At 39.9% G+C, this 25808-nt stretch overlaps 1 protein-coding gene across 1 annotated transcript; it reads left to right on the top strand.

Moving 5' to 3' along the window:
* Nucleotides 1-575: 575 nt before the first annotated feature.
* pgm2l1 (phosphoglucomutase 2-like 1) lies at nt 576-24975 on the top strand. The gene is made up of 14 exons (XM_039660164.2): nt 576-1234; nt 4160-4327; nt 5492-5598; nt 15931-16015; nt 16152-16235; nt 17416-17609; nt 18904-19093; nt 19366-19463; nt 19579-19759; nt 21114-21207; nt 21591-21720; nt 21867-22056; nt 22151-22284; nt 23261-24975. Exons 1-14 carry the CDS (start codon nt 1133-1135, stop codon nt 23361-23363), a joined length of 1860 nt encoding a protein of 619 aa, XP_039516098.2. The 5' UTR covers nt 576-1132; the 3' UTR covers nt 23364-24975.
* The last annotated feature ends 833 nt before the right edge of the window (nt 24976-25808 follow it).

Genomic DNA, 25808 nt, shown 5'->3' with positions numbered 1-25808 from the left:
ACCCCATATTTATATGAGCCTCCCACGAACCAAGATGAGGCAGCTGATTTGTGAAAATGCGAATGGTAAATTTTTATTTCATGACGACTTTAATAGTATGCCAAATATTTAGAAAATGGCTCTGTTTCTGTTTCTTGTTACATTCAGTAATGAGTTACTTAAAAATGATTAGCCTATATTTTCAATTTAAAATGGTAAAATTTGACAAACAAAAAAGTCATTTCACTCTTGGCCTTGTAATTCTTTTGTAACAGTTATTATGTTTAGCTACATTTTACCTCACACTTTCATAGTTAAAACTGAAGTGTTATAGAAAGTGAGATTTTAATGACATTTTGACCGACAATGATTTTGACCATTGAAATATAGGACATGTCCTCAGTTTTCATTTCAGAAATATTTTTACACTTGTCATCTTAAAGATCAATAATATTATTTCAGTTATATATTACAATATAACATTAGAAACAACCACAAGATGCAGTTTTTAAATTAATTTGGACTCAATTTATTCTCTATTGCCTTGTTGGAAACATTAGGGGGAAAAAAAATCAATTTCCCAGCATCCCCCTTCTAAGCCCATCCCACCCATGAGTTGTCTCTACATCTTAGCTAAAAGTTTGATGGCTGCAGCAGTTTTTACGTGATATGAAGCCACATCAACACTCTTATAGATATCGAAATATAAAATATTTTGTGACGTGACGTGCATTCATAACGGAACTGCCTCAGATCAACAAACGCACTTCGGCTAAATCCATCAATGCTAACTGCATGTGGCTGACTAGCTGCTCTTACTGAGGAAATGCTAAAGTAAACTATCCAGCTGCAGTGAGTTTAGTCTTGAATTATTTGTTTTAGTCAACAGAAAAGCAAGTACATTTGGATTCAAATACGATTTGCTCTGTGCACATGGACACTAACGTGACGTATAACAATACAACAGTCTTATTTTGATACGCACATAGCGCGATGAGTTGACTTGAAGGTCTGTCTGTCAGTCTGTGACCTATTTGAATGTTGACGTCACGTCGTTAATCTTTAATTTCCGAGCACGCTGTGCGGAATAACATTCGGTCGCACCGGTTTGAAGCAGCTGGATTTGAAGTGCGAATCTGGATCTACCGCTAAAATGGGGTCTAACGGAGACCTCAACGCAAACTCACAGTGTATCAGTAGCACCGGGGACCTGGTCCTGGACAAAGCGGTCAGTCAATGGATGGCCTGGGATAAGGTGAGAATGCAACTAGTTTTAACCCTCATCACACTGTTATTAGGACTGGCAGGCGCTTTGTGAAGTTTTTTCATATTGTTCAGATGTTGTTTGTCTTTGTGAGGCGGTGCATGCATTTTTTATTAGGGCATCTGCTCATAAATGTTATTCATTTTCGTGTCATATGACCCTAAAATGCAAAGTTAAGAGATAAAGCCTCTGCAACGTTCAATATCACGTTGCATTTCACTGCATTGCAGTAACGTTAGCTAACTTGAGTCATTCAAATGTTGGGATGTGATAGATTCAAATGTAATACCATGGTAATTTGAAACACTATAAATAATGTACCAGTACCAGTATTCCTGGAAGTACCTTTGAGTACCATGTAAATTCTGTGGTGTATGCATTTAAGCATCTTGGTATGAAAGGGTCACTTTACCATGGTACTGCCCAAGAACTCTTTTGTAACAGATGGTACTATGGTATTTGTCTACATAAAGCATGGTAGGCTATTGCCACCATAAAAAGTAATGTGGCTGTACCATCACACAGTGATGAAATAAGATTTCCGAAACTAAAATCGATGCTTCATGGTATCTTAACTTGGTTCTCTAAGTTTCTTTCAGAAATACAATGCTTCTATATGATACATATCCAAAAACATGGTACCAAAAACTCAGGTAGACTTTGAAGTATCATTTAAGTAAGTGTCATCCTGCATGTCATATCATGTTACCTAAATGTCATAGTCCCTGTCAATCCGTTATTCTAGCGTACTTTAAAGAGAGTGAGATTTGATGCCAAAGGAGCCTGTGCTTTAAACATTGAGCCTTCAGAGAATGTGGAACAGCTAACAACTATTTTAGTGATAGTCTCAGAAAATACACATTGTTTTGTTTGGATATAAGTACAGTTTGCAGCTGTTTTTTTTAAATTGTTCTTTTTAGCTCAGGCAAATTTAAAAGTCATGTGTCTGGCTGACCTCTTCCTGCAAATGTCAAACTCGGCCTGCGCTGGATGACTGGTGTATAGTAGTGCACTACAGAGCAACCAGCTGTCAGTTCTGGCAGTTGTAATAAAAGGCCATTAGCTCAGCAAAAATATACGGAAAGTATCATTTCCTTTCATGATTTGTTTAAGTGGTACTTTTTGTGATTGTGTACTTCCAAAGCTATTCGGATATTCATGCATTCACATATTTGGGTGGCTCAGCTAGCTTACATGTTTGGATTATTTGAAAGCCTGGTCAGTCTAGGCCACAGAGATAAGCTTTCAAGCAACAGAAAAAAAAATATTTTCCATCCTGACTGTTGAAATAAACTCTATGATTAGATGATTAGCGCTGACTCATTACTGATCCAAAAAAAGTTAGGAAGAGTGTCTGGTGCTGCCCACTTTTTATATGCGAGCACATTATTGATTTTTGATCTGATCAATAGTTTACCATTTGCTATGGCCTGCGGTGTAAGAATCCTGTTTGTCCTTAAAAATCCCTTCCAAATTACAAATTATCAATTTTATGCATGGATTCAGGTTTTCATAAGTTGCATTAAGGGTTAGTTCACCCTGAAATGACTCCTTTGGTTAATCTTTGAAACAGAAACACAAATAAAATTTTTTATGAATCCTGAGATGATTTGTCCAGGTAACCAAAACTCCTAAAAGGTTAAAAAGACGTCATAAAATGATTCCATAAAAATCTAACGGTTTAATCCAAGTTTTGTGAGGAGACACAGACACAACCACTTTGTGTTGAGCATATTTAGGCTTCCATTCACATATAAACAGATAGAGTGCATCACATAAACACTGAAGCTTGTGCGTTCTCACGCTAGAACAAACTTCATTGGTTGGATTTCAGACACACACGTCTGAGTTTCCATGTTTACCGTATGTGATTCACTCTATGTATGTTTCAATTATTGTTTAGATCTAAATAAAAATCTAAATTAAATCTCTTCATCATATTAAGTGTTTGTAACTTCACAAGACTTGGATTAAACTGCTTATCATTTTATGATGCCTTTATAACCTTTTTGGATTGAAGTTTTGTTGGTTACCTGGTAAAATACTTCTCAAGTTTCATTGAAAGTATTCTAATTTGTGTTAAAGGGATACTCCACTTTTTTTGGAAATAGGCTCATTTTACAACTCCCTCAGATTTAAACAGTTGGGTTTTACCGTTTTCGAATCCATTCAGCCGATTTTTCTGGTATTTAGAAGAATATCAGTAACCAGACAGTTTCTGGTTTCTGACAGTTTCTCATTGACTTCCATAGTAGGAAAAAATATATACTATGGTAGTCAATGAGACCAGAAACTGTCTGGTTACTGATATTCTTCTAAATATAAAAAAAATCGGCTGAATGGATTCGAAAACAGTAAAACTCAACTGTTTAACTGAGGGAGTTGTAAAATGAGCCTATTTCCAAAAAAATTGGAGTATCCCTTTAAGAAGATTAACTAAAGTCTTATAGTTTTGGTTTGACGTGCGGGTGAGTAAATGATGACAGAATTGTAAATTTTTAGGCGAACTAACCCTTTCAAAAAACTTGTTGCTAAAACAAAATGGTGGCATATTTGAATGCCAGTTTACAGTCAGTTGTGGAGGATTTCTCTACCCGGACTCACTACCGTTATCCTCCCATGAAGAATTTTTAATCGAGGAACCCGGCGATAAGAACGAGGACGAGCAGCCAAATTTTCCAGAAGGAATCACCCCATATTTATATGAGCCTCCCACGAACCAAGATGAGGCAGCTGATTTGTAAAAATGCGAATGGTAAATTTTTATTTCATGACGACTTTAATAGTATGGTTTGGTTTTGGTTTGACGTGCGGGTGAGTAAATGATGACAGAATTGTAAATTTTTAGGCGAACTAACCCTTTCAAAAAACTTGCATGAAATTGAAATGAACACCATTTAGTTTTTGTGCCTATAGAATCCTCAGACACGGGAACAGATCGAGTGTCTGGTGCGAGAGGGGCGTGTGGTGGAGCTGAGGAGGAGGTTGTGCTCCAGGATGACGTTTGGAACGGCTGGCTTGAGAGCGCCGATGGGAGCGGGGTTTGCTCGCATCAATGACCTGACTGTCATCCAGTCTACACAGGTAAGTTCAGGTTAACAGCATGCAGATGAGATCTCAACAGGTATCTCACATGAAAAAGATAAAGGTGTCACCGTCGCGTCTGGTTAGGACAAAAACTCTGATTAACATGGAAAAGATACCTTTTATCGCGTGTCGCGGCGTCGCGTGTAGTTAGGACACGGTGTTATTGTATACTTCACATGTAATACATTCCCATTTTCTTGACATTTTTGCCTGCTGGTTTCAGGACTGCTGTTTGACTTACAAGGAAATTTTGAGTTCTGAAACTTACAGGATAGCTTTATCGCACAATGACCTTAGGGAAAATGTGATTTCTCAACTCATGACCCCTTTGACAGTGCTGCGAGGGTGATTTTAATACAACAGTTAAAGGGATAGTTCACCCAAAAATGAAAATTAGCCCATGATTTACTTAGTTATTCTAGGTGTGTATGACTTTCTTCTTTCAGACGAATACAATCAGAGTTATATTAAACAATGTCCTGGCTCTTCCAAGCTTTATAATGGCAGTTAATGGCAAAGCGATGAGTTTGTGTAAGAAAAATATTCATATTTAACACGTTACAATGTTAAAGGAAAACGAAATTGAAATATGGCTTATTCACATTCTTTCCTACATTTAGATATGTGTGCAAATGCATTTTTGTCTCAGTGCATGCATTGTTTTAGTTTGACAGGGTCGGCGCTAGCTTAGCTTAGCACAATGAATGGATTCCTTTGTTGCCAGCTAGCATGTCCTGAGTAAAAGTGATTAAAAAAAGTAAACAAACCCACGTAATTACTTCTTGTTCCCTGCGTATTCACAACGAGTACAAAATAGCGACGCAGATTAAATTCTAGCTTCCGGCCAAAAGCAGTGTCTACTTGTGCCTAATGCGCAGCTTGTGATGTATGAAGTAGCGTGGTGCGTCATGGCGTAGTATAAATATCAGCAGTACGTCACATTACTTGCATAAGTTGCGTTTTACACTTGGAATCCGGAAGGTTCTTTTAAACGGAAGCTAGTTATTGTCCAAGTGACCAAGGGCGCATTTATCTGGAATATTGTTTATGGACACACACCCGAAAGTCTAGTCGGTTGATATTTTTTTATTTAAGTTTTAGGCTGTTTATGGTCCATTCTGTTTTAATAACTATGAGTCTGTCTTTTCTTCATTGTTGTAGGGGATGTACAACTATTTAGCCAAATATTTCCCTGACCTGAAAACAAGAGGGCTGGTGATCGGTTATGACACTCGTGCCCAAGCAAGCAGTGGCTGCACCAGTGAACGGTAACATTCTCCATACCATTAAATGAACTGTCTACATGGAATTGCACTGTCACAGTGTTGATAATCTGGCATATTTCATAGCTTCATCAACAAATTAGCCTTCTCACGTGTTCTTTCTTAAATATTTTCATAGGCTAGTGTTTGATCTATTGATTTGCACAAACATTTGTTGTAACTACAGTAGATGGGATATGTACTGTAATCCCAAATCTACATAGTATAGTAAGGTGACGCATTAAATTATACTTGCTGTAGTTCTCAGTTTTCAATTAAAGCTATAGTTCATGCAATACCTCATGTGATTTTTGAAAACTATATGTTTTTTGTGTGAATCACAAAAAGGCTTCACATAAAAGATTAAGAAAATGATTTCAGGCTAAACAAACCCTTTAAACTCACCTTCTTCTGAATATATTTGGATTGTTGAGGAAAGAACTGTTGGAATTGAACATTGGTGGATGTAGAAGTAGATGTCTTGTTTTGCAAAACTACAACCAGCAAAACTGCGCTGTTGTGGGACGAGCAAAAATAAGAGTTCTCTCTTCGTGCACTTAACACTGGTGCTGCATTCAGGCACATGTTTAGCGCACTCATCAATTGCATTCTTTATGTTCTGAAAGCACATTTCTAGAGTCAATAGAGTTAGAGGTTACTGTTAAAATGCTTCACCTGGCCACTCTGCAATGCATAAAATGTACTGTAATTTCTGTTATATCATGACCTTGACTGCATTATATATAATATTCAGATTAGTTATGTGTCTTAAACACATTAACCTAATGGCGCTTTTCCACTGCATGGTACGTTGTGGCACGTTTTGGTACGGCGCGCTTTGGCGCTTTTCCACTGCATGGTTTGTCACGGCTCGGTAGGGCTGGGGTAAACGATTATTAACTAAACGATTAGTTGGGCGATTATTTTATCGATTAGTCGACTAATCTAATGACTAATTGGACGACTAATATAAAGAATATTTTTTCTGCTGCTCAATTAATAAAAAAACAATATCTCAAATAAATACTAGCATACTGAATCAAGATACTATAAGCTGGCTAACGTTAGTCTAATGTTATGTATTTGAACACACCATCATTATAACTCTACAACCGCCAAAACCGTGTTATTAAAATATTTTTTACAAACATTTTTTATCATAGAGTATTGCAGAGTAGCACCTCTAGCAACGTTTGAGAATTTACAGTTCTGTAGGCGGACGAATATGGACAGTGATTCCGGTAAGAGAATCAGGCACAGGAGAAGTATATCTTCATCAAACTTCTCTTTAATGATATTCGTCAGGCAGTAAGTGACATCCATATACACTCTCAGGATGGTAAGGAGAGTTATATGATGCAATCATGTTATGTTGTGGTATTTGTTGCATGAACGCACAACATTGCACAATATCAGGGAAAACAGCGATTTCAGGCTGGAACTGGCTTTTGCATCAGCCTGCAGGAAGTTGCAACTATGATAAGAGTCCGTCAGACCACTGCTTGTTTTCCGTTCCGAGACGGACTTTCTGACACAGCCGCCCCCAATTATCAGTCAGGATAATTGTATTCCTTAAGAAAGGCCGTTTGGAGGGTCTGTATCATTATCCCTCATTGGAGGAAGTGGAATCAGCTTCACGACAGGGCGCATGTAGATCTTGCCTTTGACTTGAACTTTGGCTGTTCGAATTCTCCCGTCAGCCCCTGGGCAGGTTTCGGTCACGATACCCACAGGCCATAGCGCTCGTGGGAGTTGATTGTCAATTACGAGTACCACCTGTCCCACTGCCATCTCTTTGCCATCTGATCTCCATTTCTGTCTACCCTGTAGTTCGGGTAAGTAGCAGCGAATGAAAGCAGTCCAGAACTGGTCGGCCAATACCTGACTGTGTCTCCACCTGCGTTTCCCCAAGAGTTCGTCGGAGTCATAAAGAACTTGTGGTAATGAAGCATCATGACGTCCCATGAGTAGTAGGTTAGGAGTCACAGGATCAAGGTCTGCAATGTCCGATGAAACATAGCCAAGGGGCTTGGAATTGAGGATGCCCTCAACTTCCACTAGCAATGTTTGCAGAACAGATTCAGGCACGGATTGTTCACGTAGAATGACTCGTAAGGCAGTCTTAATTGATTTCACCTCTCGCTCCCATGTCCCGCCAAAATGAGGGGCACTTGGTGGGTTATAGCGAAACTGGATCTGCTGTTTAGCTAGTTGTTCCTGCAGCTCAGGAGCCATTCGACGAAAGGCGTCCTTTAACTCGTGATCACCTCCTGTAAAATTAGTGCCATTGTCACATAGAATCTCGAAAGGCTTTCCTCTACCAGCTATAAAGCATTGTAAAGAAAGGAGGAAGGCGTCAGTATCTAGGTGCTCGAGGAGATCGAGATGTAAACATCTGGTTGTCAAACACTTGTATAGAATTCCCCATCTCTTTTCCTGGCGCCGACCTATCTTTACCTGAAAGGGCCCGAAACAGTCTACGCCAGTGGAGTAAAATGGTGGCTTAAACAGACGAAGCCTACAGGGTGGAAGGTCGGCCATCTGTGGGTTCTGCGGCTTAGCACGCCAAAACTGGCAATCCTGGCAAGAATACTGGTGTTTGCGCACAGCTTCACGGCCTCTAAGCACCCAGTATCTACGACGTAGCTCTGCTAGCACTCGCTCTGCACCTGGATGATGTAGTTGCTGATCTATGTCTTGGATGAGTAGCTTTGTGACCTGATGATGAGGATCTAGGACGATCGGGTGAATGATATCAGAAGGCAGGGATTCAACCCGACGAAGTCGTCCACCCACTCTGATAAGACCAGTATTTTCGTCATATTCTGGGGCGAGAGAACTCAAGCGGCTGTCTGTCGGGATAGGCTTTCCAACTTTCAAAGCTCTGAATTCCTCCGGGAATGAATCATGCTGTGACTGTGCTAATAGGAGCTTTTCTGCCTGTGTATACATTGAGGCTTCAAAGACGTTGTTGTTGGCCGCCCCATTACAGGACTCAACAGTAGCTTGGACTAGCTCGCTCCAGGTTCTGAATTGACTGAGGTCTGAAGGCACTGGACTGGGAATGACAGTGACTGCTCCGACAAAGGATGCCCTTTTCATCTCGCTCAGATCAGGTACGGACTCCGTACTGGGTGTCAATGGCCACATATCCTGTGGTTCAGTCAGGAAAGATGGCCCAGATCTCCATTGGTGAGGACCTGCTATTTGGTCTAAGGTAAGACCCCTAGTGATATGGTCAGCTGGGTTCCGAGCAGAGTCCACATACCTCCATTGGGTGACATCTGTTAAAGTCTGAATCTCTGCTACCCTCGACCCCACAAAGACCTTGTATCGGCAGGATTCCGACTTTAACCAATGCAGCACCGTAGTTGAATCAGCCCAATATATGACTTTGTGTATGGGAATGGTCAGTTCAGCCTGTATCACTTTCGCCATCTGAGCTCCAGAGAGTGCAGCGCACAACTCTAAGCGGGGCATAGATAGACACTTACGAGGAGCCACTCTGGATCGAGCTAGGACGAAGGTAACATGGACCTTTTTACTGTCATCTGTGACACGAAGGTAGACCACAGAACCATATACCCTCTCGGAAGCGTCACAAAAGACATGGAGCTCCCGAACAGTGGAAGAAGCATCAGCACCACCAGGCACATAAGTTCGAGGGAATTGCAGTCTGGTGATACTAGAAAGCTCTGCAACCCATTTGGACCATATCTCTCGCAGGTGTATGGGTTCGATAGGGTCATCCCAGCTCAGGTTATGTTTCCAAAGATCCTGGATAAGAATTTTAGCCCTCGTGGTAAATGGCACTATGAAACCCAAGGGGTCGAATTGGCTTGCCAAAGTCTTGTACAGATTCCTCATAGTGGGCTGAACAGGCTCTGCAATGCGGTTCTTGTACCCGAGGGTGTCATCGAGGCAATTCCATTGTAGGCCGAGAGTAGGTTCTTGCATGTCAGTGCTAGTCTGAGACAACCAGCACTCACTACTAGCTGATCTGGCTTCCGATGGGAGGTGTTTGAGAACTAATGGTATATTACACGCCCATTGTCTAATCTCGAAGCCTCCCTTTAGCAAAGATTGACGCAACCCATCTATAATGGCCCTAGCCTCACCTTGGTCGGGGGTACTGTGAAGACAGTTGTCAACGTAAAATGAGTTGTCCACAATATCAGCTAAGCCAGCCATTGCATCTTGGTGTTCCTGGGCATGAAGCTGAAGGGCATAAATGGCGCAACATGGACTGCAGGTCGTACCAAAGGGCAATACCTGCCACTCATAGATGCCTGGGTCAGCTTCCCTATCCATGTTCCTCCAGATGAATCGCAGCACCGACTTGTCACCAGGTAACAAACGTACTTGGTGGAACATGCCTTTTATGTCCCCACTCACTGCCACTGCATGTTGTCTGAATCTCAGTATGACACCCAGCAAAGATGGCCCCAGTGTTGGGCCCGGAAGGAGTTGTTCATTCAAGCTTTGACCATGGTATTGGTAGGAACAGTTGAAGACTATTCGGTCCTTCCCATTATGATGCACCATGTGGTGCGGAATGAACCACGACTCCGTGGACTTGTCTGCCTCCTCTGGTGTTATCTTGGCAATGTAGCCTTCAGATTCAAGCTTTTGAATTTCCGAACAGTAGGTTTGAGCTTGTTCAGGATTCTTGGCCAGTTTTCTCTCAATGTTTCTGAGACTGGGAAGCACAGCCTCTTTGCCTGCATAGAGCAAGGTGATAGGAGTACGCCTCAGTAACGGGGTAGCATACCGCAGGACATTATTCACTTCTACTCTGACCGTAGCAGACTGTAGGAGTTTGTAGGATTGTTGGTCTTGCTTTGATCTTGTGATCAGCTTTTCGTTGTATGGCAAGATATCAATCTGCCACAAGCGCTCTACATGTTGATGCAACTCGTCACGTGCTGGTGCTGTCATTAGATGCAGGCATTGTTGCTGGCCTTTAGGGGGCTGAATCGGACACATTGGGCCTTGCAGTACCCAACCAAGCTTCGTACATATTGCAACAGGGCCCCCTTCTGCTCCTCTACGCACTGGTTGAATAGGAGTCAGGAGGTGTGGCATATCAGACCCTATGAGGAGTAAGGGTTTCACTTTGTCTACAGACTGCAATGGTAGACCTTTCAGATGGTGATATGCTTTCTGAAGCGCTGCCACTGGGTAATTATGTTCAGCAAGGCTCAAAGCAGAGGCAGTAAAGGCATCACGAATGACATACCTTTCTGTGGGTTTAGTGATGGGAGAAACTTCTAAGGTAACTGTGGACCCTTCAAGTTTGGTATGACCTTGTTGAATTGTCTGGAGAGAGAGAACCTCTGAAGTTCCATTTAACTCAAGCTGCTGAATTACTGGAGGAAGAACAATTGTTCTTTCTGAGCCGTCATCTAGAACAGCATGGGCTTCTATTGTTCGGTCACCACTGTGCAAGAGGACCTTAACAACTTTAAGCATAACCTTCTGTGAGCGGTTAGGTCTGTCGAGATAGATTTGAGTGGATGGCAAACTCACCATTAACACTGCTTTTGAAGTATCTCTGATAGAGTCATGTAGGACAGTCAGGTGCAGTTCTTTGCAGACTTTACAGGGACGCTTGAGATTACAGGAGTCCACTGGATGATTCCGACCACATTTCCAACAACGCTTACCCTCTGTGATCCAGGTAATGATCTGGGTGGTGGTCAACCTCTTGAAGTTATCACAAGAGTTTAGAAAGTGATCTTGGCTGTCGCAGTGAGGACAGTAAGGCTTTAACTTGGAAACAGCTTTTGTCCGAGCAAGCTCAGAAGGCTTAGCAGTTCTCTCGGATGTCAAAAGTACAGGTGTTGAACGCTCTCGATGATATGAAGTGCCTTTACTCTTTACAGGTGACTTTGTGTCAAACTGAAACATAGCAGCAGCCTGACTCGAGATGCGCTTTGCTTGAGATTTTGTTTGTAACCAAGCCGCTAAGTCGGGAAGAGTGTAGGTCCTATCCGTACCAGTTTGAAGGATACCATGGCTTAAACAGTATTCTACAAAGCCATCTCGGTAAGCGGGTGGCATCTTTCCCAGAAGACGATCCACATGAGATCCACACATTAACTCATATCCGTACTGTCCCTCCAGCGTCCTCAGCATGCCCACCAGGGATTGCACAGATAAGGCGAATGAATCAAAGGCATTGGTATCACCCATTCTGAGTGGTGGAGTACTCATAATAGCACCTAATTCTGATTGAACAAGCTGTCTAGGCTGGCCATACTTCTCCTGCAAAGCTTGTAAGGCTGCGGTATATGGCTGTGGGTGGTGCATATATGCCTTAGCCAACTGCTGAGCACTAGCAAACTTCAGGTGGCTCAGTAACACTTGGTATTTGTACTGCTCAGTGATGTGAGTATGGTGACTTAATAGATTGTCTAAGGCCAGTTTTAACAAAGCAAAGTCACTTTCTGTACCGCTCTCAAACACTGGTAGTGTGGGCCGAGGAATGCCGTAGGCTGCTGCCATCAGAAGCTCTGTTCCGGGTTGAGGTACATAACCAGTTTGGGGAACAAGTGGATAAGATTGAGGGCAGATGGGTGCAGTAGATGAAACTGTCACTCGACGCTGAGGGGCTTGAAAAGGCTGATTCTGGCTGATAGGTGGGGCTACACGGCTTGGCAAAGGAGTGTGCACGTTTGAAGTTAACGCAGTGGTTGCAACAGGAGGCACTGGCTGTGATATCGAAACACTAACCGTGTGGGGGGTCACAAATTGGCTTGCTGCTGATTTCATGGGGTTGAATTGAGGTAGTGGCATTGATACTGAGCTGAACTGCCTCGGAACAGGTGATATGTCCTCCCCAGATGTGATATGTGGTCCCCCTTGGACTTGAGTGACTACACATGAAGACAATTGCGCTGTGAGAGCTGGAACTTGAGCAGGTATAGTCGATTGTAGTGACAAATAAGGTAGCCTGGGTGTTGACTGAACTGTGTGTGTGTCCCTTAATGTGCTCTGTACCTCTGTAACCGTCTGTGTGGCTTGCATCATGGAAGAGGAGTGACAGGAAGATTGTTGAAATACAGGTGAGTGGGCTGGGCTGGCATGATGAAACTGTGATGGTAACCCAGTTGTGTCTGGTGATGCTTGATGCTCTGGATTAGTCAAACTTGTGTCTTGGCTGAGCAGAGAACTCACCAGCTTGGCCACTTCTAGATCAGCTTCCGCCTTCTTCAGCTTGCGCCGTCGTTCTAACTGGTTAGATAAGGCCTCCTTTGCCATGAGAGCCTCTTCTTGAACACGTTGTGCCTCTTTGGCTTGGGTTTGTAATTTCTGGAACTCTATTTCTGCCAGTGTGTCCTCCATTTGCTGAAGTAGGTCATCATACTGCCGCTGTTTTATTCTCTCCTCCACTATAGCTGCCTGACTACTTGTGAGTGCAGATGTAGCTTGGACACCAGACACAGTGGAATGACTACTGGATCTGGAATGGGAGCTGGCTTTACTATGGGACGTTTTCCTCGACTGGCTCTTACGTTGGCTGTGACAGCGAGAAGAAGTGGTTGGAGGAGGGTCTCCAGAAAGCATGTAGCCAACCTCATAGACACCCAGATGGGAAGGCAGTTTACTCTGTCTCTTAGGTCTCACCACTGTCTCTGATGCATCGCTAGCTGCTGTGTCCATACTGTTTACTGTTGCCAATCCGGCTCGAAGGACCAATTATTGCAGAGTAGCACCTCTAGCAACGTTTGAGAATTTACAGTTCTGTAGGCGGACGAATATGGACAGCGATATCAGGCTGGAACTGGCTTTTGCATCAGCCTGCAGGAAGTTGCAACTATGATAAGAGTCCGTCAGACCACTGCTTGTTTTCCGTTCCGAGACGGACTTTCTGACATAGAGAATGTTTTTAATATCAGCTGAGGAGGGAAACGGAGGCGGAGTTAGTGGTGCGAGCGGAGTCTGCTACTACTGGAGATGAATCGGGAGAGGTTTGTGCACCTACTGATCAGAGCGCGTGCTGACACGGAGTAAAGCCTTGTTTATACTCGACACGTCTGCACGAGCGCGATTTTGCGCACGGCAAAAATGACGCGTTGGGTGCGCAAGACCAGGAAGACTGTGGCTGGCTGTGTGTACACCTTTTTTTGTAACAGCGTGCCCGGCGCCGCTACCGGAAGCGACTTCAAGCTGAATCTGCCCGAGCTTGTACGTCTCACCACACCGGCACCCAGTTTGCGCATCTAAATTGCAATTTTATTTTCTTAAGGGTTTGTTTACTGTGTGTGATTCATTTAATGGATAGCACATTCACTTCTAGTTGTCTTCGTCCTCTATTCTGCAATGTTTCGGTCTCCCATGTGTGTGTGGCAAGCTGTACCGCCGGGAACATGCAAAAAATAAATAAATAAAGAAGCGTCGACGCAAAAATATGACGTCGACGCAATTTTGACTTCGAATAATCGGCGTCATCGACGCGCCGCTACAGCACTACGGCTCGGTAATGGTGCTTTTCCTCTGCATGATACGGTACGGCTCACTTCGGCTCGCTTTAAATGGTACCACCTCTGTTGAGGTTCCAAGCGTACTGTACTGATACTAAAATGTGACGTGAACACACTGCAGATCACTGATTGGTTAGTCAGACAGAATCATCTCTACTAGTGTCATTCTATCTGCGAGACATCAAACCCGCTAGATTTAAATAGTCATTAACAGTCACCGCTGTAGCACCAGTTTTAAAACTACTTGCTTGACCGACTAGCAGAAAGAAAGAAAGAAAGAAGCAAGACGAATCGTACTGCGCCGTACCGAGCCATATATACCAGCAGTGGAAAAGCGCCATAATTGCTATAACCAGATTAGACATAAGACAGGAATTTTGGGTCATACAAACTTAAACTTGGGCCAAGCGATGAAGGTGCAGTGGCATCTATTGTATCTGTTAGTTGTTGTCTTAGCCCATAGAACCGTATGTTTTAAAGTTGTGAAATTGGGCACACTGATAGAGGAGAGTCTGAACTAGAGCCAGACCGATATATCGGCAGACCGATATTATCGGCCGATATTAGGCATTTTCCAAACTATTGGTATCGGCAGTTATAATGGCAGATAAATTAATATTTCAAAAATAAAATAAAAACGGACGAAACACGCTTGAAACATGTCATGAGTGTTGTGTAGTTTGTTCACCAGAGGGCACTCTACACCGTCCCTGTTGCCAACACTCGTTGAGTTGGTCACGATACATACATTGCTTGAATAACAATTAAAAGAACATCCCCATTAGTTCTCTTAACTCAAATAAGCATGACAAAATTTGTGGCCGGCGGAAGTTTCCTTGGCCAGTTATATTGAAAATGTATGTTTTAAAATTTGCAGTATAACGTTATTCATTGCTAAATTATGGTTCATCATAGACTAGCTAACCATAAAGCTAGCTAATGCCACTATCGTCAGTTTGTTCTGTTTTGACAATAAAAGAAACGTTTAGGAAGTTTCTTTTTAAAATGCATTATCATATTATTTTGGTTAACTCCTAAATAACTACAAATAACTAATGTTAGGGAAATCTGTTTTGTTGCGCCATTCTGAAGCAAAAAATATCGGCCGATATATCGGCATATCGGATTTTAAAACCAAAAAATATTTGTATCGGTATTGGCCTTCAAAATCCTTTATCGGTCGGGCTCTAGTCTGAATATTAACCACAGCAATGTTGGAGTCTCTAACTCAATCCCTTCAGCGCCACCAACTGTCCAAAGTGGCACTTGTGTGTATATATATATATATATGTGTGTGTGTGTGTGTGTGTTTTATATATGTTTTAGCTTTTGATTAATTTTTCATATTTTAATGAAACTGGCCTTAATAGATTCTTTGAGTCATACTGAGAACAACAATGAGACCAACTTGCTGTCTGCCATTTTTTGAAAAAAAAAAAAGTCTCCAACCTAGACAGTTGGTCTGATTTTAACAAAATCAGTTTAGAATCAACACTTGGGCATATCGACACCAAACTTTGAATGTGTCATTGTCACCTAACACTGACCACACATCAATTTGGTAACAGCGCCACCTTTTGGTCCAAAGTTCTAAGCAATTAAATCAAATGACTAGTGATTGTATATTTGTATTTATGATTTTCCTGCTGTTTTGCCTAAAATGCATCTAAAAATGTCTTTACTAATTGTTGCAGACTGATCTCGTATTCTTCATTTAATTGCTGATTGCGTCTATATTTTAGAGTTATGTTTTTGTATAACAGTACACTACATTTGCTGTGATAAATCATTTTTCTGTTACATCAGATAAAACAGTGTAAATAACATTTCCCACCCTTTGGTTTATCTGCAGGCTTGCAAGGTTGACAGCAGCTGTTATGCTTTGTAAAGATATCCCTGTCTATTTGTTCTCTACATATGTGCCTACCCCATTTGTGGTAAGAAAATGATATTGATAGATTTTGTTTTAATTAACAGAGTTGTATTACCCCTTGGAGCAATGATAATAAAGAAAAGAGAGTGAAAGTTATCTTGAATCCCCTGGATTGTCTTTCCTTTTTTTTTGTCCTCCAGCCGTATGCTGTGATGAAGTATGGAGCTGCAGCTGGAGTCATGATCACTGCTTCTCATAACAGAAAAGAGGACAATGGGTACAAGGTAAGCAGCTGTTAATAAATTCACTTCAATAATTCCAACCTGCAGTTATTTCAGATCATTCTGCTGCATCACAGTAAGACAATTGCCTTGAAACTGTAAAATTAAGTTAAAACTAACCTTTTTAGTTTTTCAATATCCTAGCAAACCTAAAGGTATAATTCACCCCAAAATGAAAATTGCTACTTTGTATATGTGGTTCTTATACGTTCAAAAAGTAATGCTATTATGGCAAAGTTAGTGTCTATTGTCAGACATGCCCCCCTTTTATTAATATAAAACCAAAATAAGGAGTCCTTGATCCTTCTTCTGAGACTTAACATTGCATTTTAATATTGGTACACACTTCACGTGTGGTGGAAAAAAACAATGAAAAATGTAGATTCCGCCTATCAATTTATTTGTGCGTATTTTTTTAAAGCACAAGAAAATGTGAAAGATTCTTTATTCACACAGTTTTTTTATGTGTGTGCACAGACAGCTGCTTTTCATTTAGTACACAAATACTGAACTGACGCTCTTCATTCGCTTGAATGGACAAACATACACAAAATTGTCAAAATATCCTTTCAAACAGCTGGTTTTGTCTTAAGTGAATGTAAAGTTTTTATAATGTGAAGACAAGGCCATGTTATTTTACATTTGATGGCATTTGATTTTAATATATGAAGAGTTCAGATGCCTCTAAGTGCCATTTGAAATTTTCTTCTAGAATGATCATTTTTATCAAGCTTGTATATTGAAGTTCAGTGATTTCACTTAAATGGCAATGATAATTACCTATTAATTGTTATTTAAGTGAAATTACTGAACTTAAATATACAAGTTTGGTAAAAATCATCATTAAATAAGAAAATTTCAAATGGCATTTAGAGGCTTTTGCATCTGAACTCTTCATATGCACTAGACCTACCTGAGAAACTAAAAAAAAACATATTTTATTTATTCAGTTGTATTTATTTGTTCTTATTTTTTCTGACTATACTTTTCTTTAATAACTCTTGAACTTTATATTAGTTTGTATAGTTGTTTTTTCTGTGGTATTTTTGTTAAAGGCAAAGGCAAACGCTTGTGTGAGTGACTTTTGAAAGTCTTGTACATTCCTCAGAACAGGATTCAATTGATGTGATTCAACCTTGTGGTTTTTCTGTTGGTTTACTTCAACCTTGTGGTTTTTCTGTAGGTTTATTGGCACAATGGGGCACAGATCTCCTCGCCACACGATAAGGAGATCTTGCATTGCATTGAGGAGAGTACCGAACCGTGGGAAGAGTCCTGGAATGTGGACCTAGTTGAGAGCAGCCTGTTGAGGAGTGACCCACTGGAGGACGTCTGCCGCTGGTACATGGAAGAGCTAAACACTGTCTGCTTCCACAGGTGCAGTCTCCCGCCTGTACTAAGAGAGTGTACTGTTGGTGTTTTTAAACTGTAACAAAGTGCCAAGAAGAACCGAAGAGTGTTTTTTGAAACAATGATATAGATGAACCGTTTTTGGTTTCCCAAAAAACTTCAGTTAAAGAGATAGTTCACTTTGAAATTAATTTTGATATGTTTTATCTTACCTCAAGGGCATCCAAGATGTAGGTGTCTTTGTTTCCACAGTATTTTCAATTTTGATATTTTTAGGTCAAAGCGTTCTTGTCTGTCAGTCATATAATGCAGGTCTATGGTCACCACCTCAAAGAGCATGCACAGAGAAGTCCAAATTAAACATGATTTAATGACTCATAAATGTAAGTACACATTGATGGCCTAAGACACGAAACGAGCGGTTTGTGTGGGAAAACGAAGAGTTTTTATATTGTTTTTACCTCTTGTCACCACAGCCACAAAGCTCCTGTTTAGATCTTCACAGTGAAGGGTAACACTTCCGAAATCTCAGTGTAAACAATGATTGACGTACACGTGCGGGAGATCACATAAATACTGTTCGTTTTCTCACACAAACCACTTGTTTCGTGTCTTATGCCATCAATGTGTACTTAAATTTATGAGTCATTAAATCATGTTTAATTTGGACTTCTCTGTGCATGCTCTTTGAGGTGGTGACCATAGACCTGCATTATATGACTGACCGACAAGAACGGTTTGACCTAAAAATATCAAAATTAAAAATACTGCGGAAACAAAGACACCTACATTTTGGATGCCCTTGAGGTAAGCTGAAACATTAATTTCAAAGTCATTTGAAATTTTCTTCTTTAATGATGATTTTTATCAAACTTGTATATTTAAGTTCAGTAATTTCACTTAAATAACAATTAATAGGTAATTATCTTTGCCATTTAAGTGAAATCACTGAATTTAAATATACAAGCTTGATAAAAATGATCATTCTAGAAGAAAATTTCAAACGGCACTTAGAGGAGGCTTTTGCATCTGAACTCTTCATATATATATATATATATATATATATATATATATATATATATATATATATATATTTATGTGTGTGTGTGCACCGATAAATCACTGATAACAAATACTGCAATATTTCATGCAAGATAAGAACGGTCAATTTTTATTTCTTGGTGACTTTAAGAAACACTACAATCTGTCTAAATTTATTTTGGTCAGTGGAACTAAGTATTTAGAAGTATTTTTCAAGTGTGTGTTGTAACATACAGGCGGTTGTTGGATTGTGACCTTTTTTTTTCCTCTCTCATTTCAGAGAACTTAACACAAAGTCTCCCCTGAAGTTTGTGCATTCATCTTTCCATGGTGTTGGTCACAACTTTGTCCAGAGAGCTTTTCAGCAGTTTGGCTTCCCACCTCCTATCCCTGTTCCGGAACAGAAAGATCCAGATCCAGAATTTTCCACTGTCAGTTGCCCTAACCCAGAGGAAGGAGAAGCTGTTTTGGTAAAATCTTTATATTTATATTTATAAGTTACATAATTCGAAATATCTATGAAATGTAATTAATTACCATAAAAAATATATACATGTGGAACCATGAGCATATTGGCTTATTTATTTTCTAATTAGTTTGTCTTTGAAAGATCAAGGGTTCTGCCAAAACCAGCTTGCCAAACCATGCCCCCTTGGTTCTAGCACAGTGAAGGGTAAAACAATGCTTATTTAACATGCGGACATACTGTAAACATTGAGTTGTGTTGCACTGACCGTTTAAGGAGCTGGCTCTTCGTTTGGCCGAGAGTGAAGAGGCTCGCATTGTCGTGGCCACAGACCCCGATGCTGATCGCTTGGCTGTTGCGGAGCTGAATGACAAGTACTTTATCATTAATACCCTCAGCAGTAAAACGTAAAGTGTCAGGTCTACTTGACAATACTTGTTCTGAACTCTCGAGTTAAGTAAGTAGTGTTCTATGTTTTTTTATGGGCAGTTGCAGTTGGAAAGTGTTCACGGGAAATGAGCTGGCTGCATTGCTCGGCTGGTGGATGTTGTTTAACTGGAAGGAAGCACATCCTGACCCAGCAGACACTGAGGGAGTATACATGCTGGCCACCACCGTTTCTTCCAAAATACTTAAAGCCTTTGCACGCATTGAAGGCTTTCATTTTGAGGTCAGTTCAAGTCTCAATTTGAAGTTTGCACTGTATTAAGGCTTAAAATATCTTGCGTGCTTTATTATCCTTGAATGGGGATTATGATCTAAAACGGGGTTTTGATGCTCATACAAGGGCCGCATCCTTAAATTGAAAAGGCAGCTATCATTTTTTTTTTTTTATGTATAGACGAATCCGGCGAAACTACCGGAAGTAAGCAGGCGCCATTACTGAGCTGTTGCTGGGTAGCGTTGCGCCATTGCCTCCTATTGTTTTAGTTGCAACTTGCGTCCACTGGAATAAACAGCCCGCGATTTACGACTGTCACTAACGTTACAACGTTAGCCCTTGTATAATATCGAGTGGGTAAACAGTTTCCGTTATAAATTGTTTCAATGGTGGCAGTAAAATTTCAATTTTGAAGAGAAAACACTGTGAATACCCCGGGTCGACTGCCCCTGTCTGGAGCCGTACGGTTTACACAGATTTCCTGGGCGAGTACAAGACGTGGACATTCGCGTATAATAACAATTATTTAATGACATAAGTAAAAAAATATAATAAATATGTGATATAGTGATCAGCAAAATCTCCTCTCTTGCTATTTTTTCTATTCAATTAACATGCTATGGTCATTAAATGGCTTTCCTGAGCTAAATGTAACGTTATGTGACATAATTGTTCTCCTGCTGTTATATTGACCTCTTTCCATGGTTTAAAAACACTAATTGGTCGATATTATGTATACTTTCTAGCTGTAACGTTACCTTACCCTTGCCTGTTGCAATGTAAAAATGAGATAAATAATGGACACAAATGAAAAACATGAATTTGTTTATTTGATTTCATTCATTTATTTATTTATTGTTGCCAAATGGACAGATCTTTTTATAGTTTCCTTGTTAGCAAACGTTAGCCTAGCTAGCTTGCCAAGCTATTTTCATAAATAACGTTAATCTGTAAGATCGTTTGTACCTTCATCTGTGACTGGGGGCCACTGCAGTCACAGATCAAACCAACAAGTCATTCTGCCTGGCTGTAGCTGTCATCGAGGGTGAGTTCGCGTTATCACCAAGGTTTGTTAACATACCGGTGCATATGTCTATGCCTGTGTAACAGCTCAGTAATGGCGTCGCCACAAGATGGCAGCCTACACAGAACGCTCGTCGGATTCGTCTATAAAGACCCAATAAAATATTCTTTAAAAATTTACTTTTTCTCTTAAAATGCCCACATACCCCTTAGTGTAGCACTTCCCCTCAGATTTGAAATCTGGATGAATTGGTTTGCTAAACAAAATACAAGGCCACTGCTAAATAATTTAACTTCTTACTGAACTTCGGTATTTTTTCTTTGTCCTCCTTCGTCCTAGGAAACATTGCCTGGCTTCAAATGGATTGGAAATAGAATCCATGAATTAGCAAAAGCAGGAAAGGAGGTCATTTTTTCCTTTGAAGAATCCATTGGTAAGTGTTTAACTGCAGATACATATGAAGTTCAAGCAATGTTTGTTTACTCTTTAAATTAGAGGGATTGGTCATCCAAAATGGATGCAATTAATACAATTAAAGTCAGTGGGGTCCAGTTGTTTTGAAGCACATTGACTCTGTGTGGACAAAACAATTTAAATATTCAAATTTCTCCTGTATAACACACATTTCATAATCCAATCGATTCCCAAAGGATAACGTCTGATCTATTTTAAACTTCCTCTGTCAATGGGTTGTGAATTTGCTGGAAATTTAACAGGGCTTGTATTTTTTTCCCATACAAACTCAATTGGCTTCAAAACAATACTATATATTATGGAACAATAATGTTATGTCTCATCCTTTATTTATGATGCCAGGGTTTTTGTGTGGGAACATGGTTCTTGATAAGGATGGAGTCAGTACATCAGCTGTTGTGGCTGAGATGGCTGCTTATCTGCACACCAAAAACCTTTCCTTGAACCAACAACTATGCAACATCTATGAAATGTGAGCATCTATTCTGCTACACTTCTTTGGTTGTCTTTATTAAACACTTATTAATTATTTATTGAAGATTTCAAAGAACTATTCTGTACCATCGCTTTCACATTTTTACTTTGATCGTAATTGTTCTCTTCACCGTTGGACCCCAGATATGGCTATCACATTTCCAGAACATCCTATGTCCTCTGCAGTGACCCACCCACTATTTACAGAATATTTAGCCGTCTGCGCAACTTCGGAGGCCCGGGTGTATACCCAGAATTATGTGGTGATTACTGCATCACACACATCAGAGATGTGACCACTGGTTATGACAGCAGTCAGCTTGACAAAAAATGCGTATGTCATAGCAGATCTCCTGTATATTTCTTGATTTTAGGTCAATGGCAAACAGTTTGATTGGAATAATTTTTCTTTTAATATCTCCTTATAGGTCCTTCCATTAACAAAAAATAGCCAAATGGTTACATTCACATTTCAGAATGGCATTGTTGCCACGCTTAGGACCAGCGGGACTGAGCCAAAGATCAAGTATTACACAGAATTCTGTGCACCACCAGGAGAACGGTTTGTATGTTCTGTTAGAAGTTTTAAAATGGATGGTATTATTGGTACTGGATATATGCGTGTCTTTGACTCTCTCAGGTGAGAATCACCTAATTAGACATGAGGGCTGGCCTGTTCACGCTCTTTCGCATATTGCCTTGGCAAACAAAAAATGTTTTTCACAATATAACCCAATTCACAGTTTTATGTGAAAGATAAGGCAGGATGATTTTCAGATCATTGTGAAGAAAAAAACTAGGCCACATCATCCATTAGTCAAAAGTCTTGTGGTACAAACAGTATTCTCTCAAAAATACAAGCATGTACATACATGTTGCTCACATATTATGGTAGCCCTGTTTGTGCTAAATATAGTGTAATTTCACCTGTGTCATTCATATGTTTATAAGCAACTGAAAAAGCACAAATGTCAGGACATGGCAGAACATCTCAAGGACCCCAAATACACCTTGGTCCCCAGGGGGTTAACCGTAACCTAACAGTCTATTACCACTCTGAGAGCTAGTTGACGTATTGCAAATTACCTTTAAAGTATGTTGTCTTCAAAGTTAGTTGTCATGTAGTTGCAAAGGTATTTATAGTAAGTAGAATGTCTTAAGTGGACTATCGAAATAAAGTGTACCCAAAAAGGATTCAGATTAAAGAAAATGCATTTGGAGCATATCCATAGTTAAGGTGATAACTAGTTGGGACACCTGTGTGATCTTGAGTATTTGACACTACTTTGTCCAGTTCATTAAATGTCATTGCAAAACTGGCTCATGTGATTTAAAGATGGTTCGGAGAAAGTCGAGCTTAATTTTTTGGGAGATCTAATACAATGCCATTCACACATGTGTGGCTTATCCTTATACTTTTTGAAGCCAAGTATTATCTGTATTATCTTACAGAATTTACCAGATTTTCCCGATTCTTAGATCAAATTGCATGGTCTCCTTGCATATATTTATGTATGTCTTTTTGAATTGTATTGCAGTGATCTCTCTTGTTTGGAGGAGGAGTTAAGAAAAGTGACCACTGCTTTAGTTGAAGAGTTTCTTGAGCCTGACAAGAACAACCTGCTTCGCAGATCAGTATAGCTTCATTTCACTCGTGAGTCATGGTAAGATTGTTGTCCTCATGGGCATCTCATGTAAACCAGTCCAAAAAGGCCTGTCTGTGTACCGTCCTGTGAATGTCGTTTTATCACTGTGAAATTATTTGAAGCATTATCACCTTATGGCTCTCAGACAAAAAAGTAAATATTGCATTTTTATTTCAGTGGTTTATATATGACAAAAAAAAAAATTGTCATGATCGTTTTCTTTTCTTTTTTTATCTCAATTGAATACGTCTTGGTCTGAAGACATATACAAGGGTTTGATTTTTTTATTTCTGTAACATTTTTTCAAGAAACTATCTTAACTTGATCTTTGAATGTCACATTATTACCATTACTTTTGTTGTATATCCCACCTGCTTGGATTTGATGTTTGCTTGCGTCCAGATTTCATGAATATCACTCCACATTATATTACATATGTTATATTAACCTGCTCATTGTTCTCTGAGGTTTTGCTGAGAGTTGCTGCTGCTACCTTTTAAAGCTCTGTGAGCACGTGTATTTGTTGTGCTCTCATAAACCTGTCCATATTATATAAATATATATATGTTGATGTTCACATGTGTGTTGACGCTCACACCCTTTATGTTGTGTTTTATGCGTTGATAATCAAGAAGCAAGCAGGACGGCACCTTGTTGCCCTGAACTTCTGCTGGCTTCATGCTGGATACGCACAGAGAATAGGTAATTTAATGGAAGAATCTGTTTTATTTTTGAAACTTCTGGTTTCTGCTGTACATAGTTTCATGGGCATATTTGTATTTTGTCGGTTATATACACAATGTGCTTGTTGCAGTAAGTTATAGAAGTGCTATTGGCTTGAGAAGCAAGGCAAGCATGGCATTACTCTCTACTGATAGATAACAGGAAGGAATATAATTAATCACTTTTTAGCTGTTTGGTTACAAAGAACTTTTGTTTCTTAACAGTTTAAGAACTTTAAAAAAAAAAATATTATTTGGGCAGTTCTTATTATTTGTCGGTTTAGGTTATTATTTATTCCTTATAAAACGGTTCCGAAAAAATCATTGTTTGACAGTTTTGTTTCCTAACAGTTTAAGAACTTAAAAAAAAATAATTATTTGGGCAGTTCTTTGTCGGTTTAGGTTATTATTTATTCCAAACACAATGATATCTATTCTATTTATTTGGTTCTATCTATGACTATGCAGTCATACAGCCATTCCCCCCCTTTTTTATGCAAGCAAGGCTATTAAATGAAAGTCACAAAGTCAATATTAATTGAGACAGTGATGTTGTGTTGTTATGCTGAGTGTATATTACAAATATCCTTAGTGTACTATTGTCTAATTGAAGACACCTCACAATCCTATTCAGATCCAAATCAAAGTTTGTGAAATGTAAAGTATATTAGTGTTTTGAAAGAACAATACACATTTTTGTTGATTATTTGAGAGGGTCAAATAGAGTGTACCTGATTTTTGAAGATATTTTGTGATATTTGTGGGAAACCAAAGGAAGAACCTTTTTTTCTGTCTGCATTATTATTTCAAGTAAAACGTTAATTTGCTGTGCAACCTTGACATTCCTTATATAAAACCTCTCCAAATAAATTGTTGTATTTGTAATGTGTTGTGTTTATGGCTTTCAATATCTATAGGAAATCAATTATTTTTGTAAATATTTCTGAAAAGGAGCCTCATCCATCTATAAAATCTGGGCAAACTTCTGGCCCTAGTAATCTGAAATGATTGCTAAAAGCTATTGCAGAGGAAAAACATTTTAAAATGACATTTTCTATAAATTAAGTTAATGTAACGCTGTTCAATGACCGTTTCTTCTGCCGATATCGAGATTAGTGTGTTCCCCCTGAGATTCAGAAGTGTAAACATAATGGAAATGTAGACAAAAAAATCAAATGAGATGAGGCGGTTCCTGTTGCTGTGTTTTGCTTTTTACCAGGTAAATGGGATAATGTCCGTTTAATATGTAGCGAATGGTAAGGCCACTTGTCCACATCCAAACTGACGGAAATGGGTTATTAAACCGTATCCCTAAAGAATTTTTGTGCAAAAAGTGGCTCCTGGCGCCCAAATTCTAAGAAAATTCTCAGTCATAACGTTTTCTTAGAATTTCCCCTAAAAGTGACACGAAAATCCCAGTTAATATAAAAGCTATTCCTCAAGATTCCTAGGGCTTAAAAGGGCTCCTAAGGTGAGATCTGTTAAGAGCAGGGAAGAGGACTTTTAGTGGCTTAGGAGTTCCCCTAAGCAGCTGCACAAAATGGCCAACAGAGGACGCAGGAGAGATGTCCTGCAAACACTGGTTGACAGGGAATTATTAGACGGCACTGCATCACACACAGGAATGCTACTGTAATGGAAATCACAACATGGGCACAAGAATACTTCCAGAAAACATTATCAGTGAACACAATCCACCGTGCCATTCACCGTTGCCA

This window comes from Pimephales promelas, chromosome 16 (assembly GCF_988280905.1).
Source record: "Pimephales promelas chromosome 16, fPimPro1.hap1.1, whole genome shotgun sequence".
In the NCBI taxonomy this organism is placed as follows: Eukaryota; Metazoa; Chordata; class Actinopteri; order Cypriniformes; family Leuciscidae; genus Pimephales; species Pimephales promelas.
This window is presented reverse-complemented; position numbering and strand designations above follow the sequence as displayed.